Genomic DNA, 7,477 nt, shown 5'->3' with positions numbered 1-7,477 from the left:
TACCAGCTTCATCACTGTGTCTGTCACGCGACTCTGTTCCCCTTTCAGGCTCTGTCTTTACATTTATTTTGAAAGATGAAGCTCGCGATTATGGTAAGGGGCGTTACATTTTCTACGAGTGCTTGCGGTGTTCGGCCAATCACAATGCACTGGGTCAGCTGGCCAATCAGAGCAGACTGCGCTTGTCGGAAGGAGGGACTTTGTAGAAAACGAAGCGTTTGAGAGAGGTGGGGCATAGAGGACCTACAATAATGTACAGTATTTGAAAAATAATGTGTTTTTTGAACATTAAAACATGTCAACATATTCTGTTACACCAAATACACAAAATAATGATCTTTAAAAAAGCATCATATGACCCCTTTAATATTAAACATGTTACATTTCCCTTATTGTTTGCACTATTGATATGACACTGCTTGTTGAGAAAGGGTGTGCTGTTACTTAAGTGATCTGATTCATGATATTTGCTCAGTGGATACAAAATTCCATAGGTCCAGTGACCTAAAAACACTCAGAACACCTTAGCAGCTGTTTCGCAACACCTTGGAAACCACCCACAACATTGTAGAAACCATATTGAGTCATTTGTGGTTATATGTTTTGAAATAGTTCTTTTTTTTCTGCAGGTGATAAAGGAGTTTGCAACAGTCGATGTGAAAGTTGTGCTTGCTGGATGTAGCAGTAAGTAATTAATTTAATTTTTACATAGATTTATATTTATAATATAATATTTTTAACTCAATCTGAGTGGAAACTTGCTGGATGTAGCAGTAATTAATTACATTTATACATTTCTATATAATTTAATATAATGTAATATAATAAATAATATAATAAACAAACCTCTTTTCTTTGAATAGTATTATTTAAATACAATCATTCCACAATTGTTTTTTTTTTTTTTTTTTCTATTTTCCACTCGATTAACCTCATGTGATGGTTTATTTTTTGAGAATTTTTTTGTAAACTTGGTTTTGTTATTGTTAATGTCTGACACGTTTTCTTCGGGCAATTTGGTGTCTTAATATAATAATAATATTTTTTAACTCATACTTGCTAGATGTAGCCGTAAGTAATTAATTACATTTAAACGTACATACATTTCTATAAAATAATTTAATACAAAATGATATAATATGATTGAGTTCATATGCTTTATGTAGGTTAAAGTTCATTCTGATATATTTGTTGAATGTGGCAAACATCTCCACCTAGAGTTGGAACTAATAAACCATCATGTGGACAAGTCAAACTAATGTTTATGTTGATATTAACAACAATTAATTTGTAATGTTACAATATATTAATGTAACTAATACATTCTTTTCTTAGATCCTTTTAAGATCTTTTATATGTTTGTGTGTTGTGCAGGGACTCTGCTCTCTGATCTCAGGACACTAAAATTCTTCTGTGAGCCCGTGACCCCTGACCTCATTTTCCCCACCATTCATGACGCAGTGTTGCATTGTAAGCGCTCTGAGGGACGTCCCCGTCTGCCCTGATGTCCAGTGAACACACAAACCAAACTGAGGGGCAGAATATGGATAGAGTCGTGCTGAAACGAGCACAAGTACTGTTACTTATGAATCACTTTAGTGATGGATATCACTTTAGGATGTCATGATAACAAGGAGAGTTTTAGCAGTGAGCAGGCCAAAAAGTTTTAGATGGAAACACTTTATTTAATGTGAATATACCAGCAAATGTTGACCTTAATCTGATTGGTGCTGTTTTATTACACTAGACATAATCGCAAGCTCCACTGCAATTTGTTACTGACGACTATAAAACACTCTGTACCTTCAATTCTTTTAAGTGCAATTAGTGTAGATGGATTCTTAACCAGTGTTTATTTTTTAGCACTAGTTTAAATCTTTATATTGACATTCCAGTAAGCTTATTTTTATGATAGAAATTAAGTTTTACAATTGTACACCATGTGCTAGTTTTTCTTTTTGCTGTATTTAATTTTTATTTTATATTTTTGGAAGTCTGCAGTTTTTCATCTGACTGTAGTATTCAGTAAAACAAGTGCTAATATGTTACATATTTTTAAAGACCTGATCACATAATTGCACTGTTGGTGAAGATGCTGCTTTTCGTTTCATGGTATATACTTTAATCTGATGTTTCTGAGAAAACGCTTGCCAGATATTGATTGTATTGGTTTGTTTTAGGTTTTCCCCCTTCTCAACTCAATCGGTGACACATTTGGCTAAAGGCTTATCTAGGTTGCTCCAAGGGTTCTTGGAACCAATTTCAATTTGTTTTTGTAGCTACAAAGAACATTATTAACATAAAGGGGTCTTGGTTAGTGATTACTGAAACAGCTGATTCCACAAATTCTTGAAAATTCAATTCAGGTGTTCTTGTTTTTAGAACCTTACATGGAAAGTCCACAGGCTAAGACTGTCTTGGACATGTTTGACACACATGCTGCCTATGAAATGTCCACTCCGAGCACTTTTTGTTTCAAGTCAAGTGTTCACACACAATTACCCATCGATTTGAGATTTTTCTGTACTAATATTTAGATGCTGTTTCATTGTAGTAATGAAGACCAAAGCTCAACAATCAGTTGCGCCTGCATGTAATGTGGTGCATTTTATTGTCTTTTTATGCTGGTGTGGATTTAAGATATTTTTGTATAATAAAAGCAAATCAGTACTCTAAATTATTAAACATTTATTCCTCAAAAGTGCCTTTCTATTTATATAATTTTCTACATTCATTACTAATTTATTACATGTAACAGGTCTACTAACCTGAAGAAGGGGAAAATATTTATTTAATATTAAGCAATAAAAAGAAGACAATTAGTAAGGATAATGTTTTTATTTAATAATTTGATATCACAGGAAAAATGACAAAGCATATGAGAATCCTTGAATAATCAGGCAAAAAAACTAACATTTAAGTGGGGAAAAGCACATAAGAGGAAAAAGTTTAGTTGTAAGTCATGTAGCGAGGGGTGGCGCTGAATTTAGCGTAGGATTTGATGACCTTGTTCACGGCCTCCAGAAAGTCTTTCTCTGTAGCGATTTTTCTACGAGCTCTGATGGCAAACATTCCTGCCTCTGTACACACGCTGCGAATCTCAGCACCTGAGAGAAGAAAAACACAGCAATGTTAACTATAGCTTGCAAGGCCTCTACCTTTAGGTCTATGCAAATATTGTCTATTTAAATTGTGTGCACTCACCTGTGCTGTTAGGACAGAGACGTGCAAGAAGCTCAAAGCGGATATCTCTTTCCACACTCATAGAGCGGGCATGAATCTTGAAGATGTGAGTACGTCCCTAGAAACAGAGCGCAAATGGTTACATACATTTACATATCTATCAGAATATATTATATACTACATGTCTATCTTTATCCAGTAAATTGTAGCTATTTTGTCACTATTGTAGCTAACACTCACTTCCAAGTCAGGCAGGCTGAACTCAATCTTTCTATCCAGACGGCCGGGTCTCATCAGAGCAGGATCCAGGGTGTCTGGTCTGTTGGTGGCCATCAGGACTTTAATGTTTCCTCTGGGATCGAATCCATCCAGCTGGTTGATCAGCTCCAGCATGGTTCTCTGCACTTCATTATCTCCTCCAGCTCCATCATCAAAACGGGCACCTGTAAGACGGCAGCGTAAGCATAATAACTGAGACTTAATATAGAGGTAAAATCTTTGAGACAAAAACAAAAGCTAAGATTTTAAAGGGAAATTCCACCCAAAAAGGAATATTCTGCCACTTACTCACCCGCATGTCATTCCAAACCTGTATGCATTTCTTTCTTTTGCTGAATACAAAAGAAGATATTATGAAGAATGTTGGGAAGTTGGTAGTTCCCATTTTTTATCCATAGAAGGGAAGTTAATGGGAGCAGGAACTATTTGGCTACCAACATATCTTTTGTGTTCAGCAGAAGAACATCAGTCATAGTTTGGAACGATATGAGGGTGAGTAAACGATTACAGAATTTTCATTTTTGAGTTTACTATCCCTTTGTTTGAATATAATAAGATCTCTTCACACAGAGATGTGCTACCTTTCCTTTGTTTTTCTATGTAAACACTCTAGATGGACGTTTGATAAGTTTAAATTATTTTAACTTGAATGTCACACTTTTACAACACTGTCATGCAACAGACGCTGCAAAGGACTTGAGTGCAATGATCATACATGTCCATTTAGATTGTGTTAACATAGAAAAACAATGGAAAAGTAGCACAGTAGAATGGAAATATTAATAACATACTCCTAAGTCTTCTAAAACTATATTCAGGACTGGCTTATAGACGGGAACCTCAAGCCACACAGTTTGAGACCGCCAAAAGAAGCTGAAATCATCTGACCCTGACTGTAGCATCAGATTATTGCAAATAGGAAATGTTACCTCCAATGGCGTCAATTTCATCAAAGAAGATCAGACAGGCTTTCTTGGTCCTTGCCATCTCAAACAGTTCACGAACCATCCTGGCACCCTGGATTAAACACAAAAACATGTTGTTATAAACATTTTTCAAGCTAAAAGAAGATATTTTGAAGAATGCTGGCAATCAAAATAACTATAAACTCATACAGGTTTGGAAAGACATGAGGGTGAGTAAATGATGACAATTTTCATTTTTGGGTGTACTATTCCTTTAAATAACCTATTTTTTTAACAGCTTGATGGAAAAGGCACGTACCTCTCCTACATACTTCTGAACTAGCTCGGATCCGATGACTCTGATGAAGCAGGCATCGGTGCGGTTAGCCACAGCTCGAGCACACAGGGTTTTCCCTGTACCGGGTGGCCCGAACAGCAAAACACCCTTTGGAGGCTCAATACCCAGGTTCACAAAGCGCTCAGGCTGGAATTAGATAGATTAGAAGAAGATAGAGATTGATTTTAGAACTTAAGCAGTATTTCAGATGTGTAATACCTCCTGTTTGTTTTTAATAGGAACATTTGTATGTAGTCCTGACTCACATGGAGCAGAGGGGTCTCAACCACTTCTCTCAGCTTCTCGATCTGCTCTTTGCAGCCTCCAACGTCACTGTAGGTCACATCAGGCTTCTCCTCCACCTATTTATGTACAGTACATAATTATTCCTGCGGTGTTGCCTTGATAATGTACATGATCCCAAACAACTTAAGCGGTTTCGTACCTGCATCATAGTCACAGTAGGATCGATTTTGGGTGGCAGTGGAATATGGATCTGATACTTATTCCTGTCAACCCTGTTAACAGAATGCAACTCTTTTAGATACAAGCTGAAAAGTTTGTTAATGAAGTAAACGTAGAAATGTCTGATCCATCATTTCAGCTTACCCAACCCTCATTCCTTCCTCAATGTCAGTCGGAGCGACCTGATCGCTCAGGTCCACCACAAACTTGGCAAACTGTTTCACATTAATAATGTACTTTGGATCCTCAGAGTCAGAGTTGATTATCTTGGTGCATCTATGAACAAATAAAACCACAGATATTAGTTTTTTTAATGGCTGATACTGATCGACATAACATTCAACAACTTTATTACATATGATAGCACTGAAAAGTCTTGATTAAATGTTTTCTTATGCTTACAAAATTTGCATTTATTTGATCAAAACTAGAGGAAAAACTGTAATATTGTGAAATATAATATTTTATATCAAAGCTGAATTTTCAGCAGCCATTTCTTCAGCCTTCATCTTACACGATCCTTCAGAAATCATTCTAATATGCCAGTTTAATGCTCAAGAAACATTTCTTATTATTATTAAGGTTGAAACCAGATGTGCTGCTTAATATTTTTTCTGGAAGCCATAAAAAAAATCTGGATTTTTTTTGATGAATAGAAATTCAAAAGAACAGCATTTATTCAAATAGAAGTCTTTTGTAACATTATAAATGTTTTAGTGTCACTTTTAATCCATTTAATGCATCCCTACTGAACAAAAGAATTATTTCTAAAAAAATAAAAAAAAAAGTTTAAAAAGGTAGTATATCATAAGCAAATAATCTATTTCTTTACAGGTAACCCTTAATAACTGAAATGTTTTTGTCCTCTCATACCTGGCCACCTGCAGTGGCTGTTCACTCTGTAGAGTCTGTTTGTCTGCAGCCAGATCCCATAATGCCGGAGGAGCCAGACCTGTATCAGACTCTTTAATACCTGCAAGACACACAAAATACAGCATCAGTGCATTTGTTTTACAAAGTAATTAGCCATAACTTCAGCTCCTCACAAAGAAATGACAGCACACTTACCTGTGAGCTCATTTATTTTCTTCAGAAGCTGTTGAATATCATCTTCCACTTGTTTAATCTGTCTGGAATAGGTACTTTGCCCCTATTCACAAACAAAAACAAGTGAATAAATTACAAATAACACTGCTGTAACTTATACTAAATGAAAGCCATCTGAATCTTTTTAGTACTAATACTTACATAGGTTTTCAGGAGTGCAATATCTCCTTCATCCAACGCTGAGAAATAAAACACAGATCAAGATAGATAAATAAATGAGATGTGCATGTTACAGGATGACAGACACAGCGTGTTTATCTTTCTCTAATAAGTCTGTTCAGGCTAACAGACTGACATAGCTAATACTGAGACATTTGACAACTCATATAATGAACGTGGTAGAGTAAATACGTGAAATAAAGAATGACACAACATTAAAACAGTTTTAGTTAAGTAGATTCGGCTTTTGTTGACAAATTCCAACTGCACAGCGGCTAGTCAATAAATGCTAATCTGTCTGCTAATTTATAGAATTTAAAATCCACCCGAAAGTCTTCGCAAATAATACCTCGAATTGGTTTCTCTTCTTTCTCCTCTTCTTTTACTTTGCGCTGCTCGGTTCCTAAGTAATCAGGCATGACTGCTTTTTCTTTGTAATAAATTCGGTTAGTGACTGTAGAGGCAAGATTACACAGCAGGTTTTCAGACGAACAGTCACAGCGCTTTTCTGTTCCGGTGCGTAAGAACACAGGAAACGGCGAATGTATTTCAAATTAAAAGTTCCATTTCCCCCCCAACATCTTTTAATTTTTAACATTTGTACCTTTATGGTCATATAGACAGAAAGAGAGCCATTTCCACTCGTACAAAATAAAATTTTAATTATTTATGTACCTAATTTGGCATTTTACCTATTTGTTTATTTTAATTCGCTCTACCTTTTTTTCCACACTATTATTGGTTATCTATAAAAGTGTATATTATAGATTCAATAAATAAATACATACGTAAATCAATAAATAAATCAATCTGGCATCATGTTTGTATTGACAGAGCATATTGCGGGACTCTTATTTTGAAACACAACCGCTCCTTGAGTCATACATTCATTGTTTGCCTTTATCCATGTTATTGTTTTCATACCACAAATCTTCCACGGAAGGATTAATATTTGCTCTTTATAGTAGGTAAATTATTTGTTTGTCTTTTAAATAATATATGTACCTTGCAATGAACACCCTCTGTTATTGCATTTCTCTTA

At 35.4% G+C, this 7,477-nt stretch overlaps 2 protein-coding genes, 1 long non-coding RNA gene and 1 pseudogene across 3 annotated transcripts in view; 2 read left to right on the top strand and 2 right to left on the bottom strand.

Moving 5' to 3' along the window:
* The window catches only part of LOC107676926 (prestin-like), a 12,855-nt gene extending 10,907 nt beyond the window's left edge, over nucleotides 1-1,948 (top strand). The window contains 3 exon segments of the mRNA XM_016471668.1: nucleotides 630-684; nucleotides 1,375-1,478; nucleotides 1,480-1,948. Of these exon segments, the coding sequence (XP_016327154.1) occupies nucleotides 630-684; nucleotides 1,375-1,478; nucleotides 1,480-1,515 (195 nt within the window). The 3' untranslated portion in view covers nucleotides 1,516-1,948.
* LOC107676928 (uncharacterized) overlaps nucleotides 1-2,667 on the bottom strand; it is a 16,680-nt gene extending 14,013 nt beyond the window's left edge. Inside the window, exon 1 of the long non-coding RNA XR_001632792.1 lies at nucleotides 2,391-2,667. This is a non-coding gene — a long non-coding RNA (uncharacterized LOC107676928). The remainder of the gene's footprint in view (nucleotides 1-2,390) is intronic.
* A 205-nt stretch (nucleotides 2,668-2,872) lies between these two features.
* LOC107676935 (26S protease regulatory subunit 7-like) lies at nucleotides 2,873-6,966 on the bottom strand. The gene is made up of 12 exons (XM_016471682.1): nucleotides 6,785-6,966; nucleotides 6,418-6,455; nucleotides 6,238-6,319; nucleotides 6,043-6,142; nucleotides 5,314-5,445; nucleotides 5,150-5,222; nucleotides 4,971-5,066; nucleotides 4,687-4,851; nucleotides 4,392-4,479; nucleotides 3,424-3,626; nucleotides 3,205-3,301; nucleotides 2,873-3,107 (listed from the first exon to the last, which is right to left on the bottom strand). The coding sequence occupies exons 1-12, from the start codon at nucleotides 6,852-6,854 to the stop codon at nucleotides 2,950-2,952; spliced, it is 1,302 nt and encodes a 433-aa protein (XP_016327168.1). The 5' UTR covers nucleotides 6,855-6,966; the 3' UTR covers nucleotides 2,873-2,949.
* Nucleotides 6,967-7,313: 347 nt separating this feature from the next.
* The window catches only part of LOC107676938 (PR domain zinc finger protein 4-like), an 8,557-nt pseudogene continuing 8,393 nt past the window's right edge, over nucleotides 7,314-7,477 (top strand).

This window comes from Sinocyclocheilus anshuiensis, unplaced genomic scaffold, assembly GCF_001515605.1.
Source record: "Sinocyclocheilus anshuiensis isolate Anshui unplaced genomic scaffold, SAMN03320099.WGS_v1.1 scaffold380, whole genome shotgun sequence".
Taxonomy (NCBI): domain Eukaryota; kingdom Metazoa; phylum Chordata; class Actinopteri; order Cypriniformes; family Cyprinidae; genus Sinocyclocheilus; species Sinocyclocheilus anshuiensis.
This window is presented reverse-complemented; position numbering and strand designations above follow the sequence as displayed.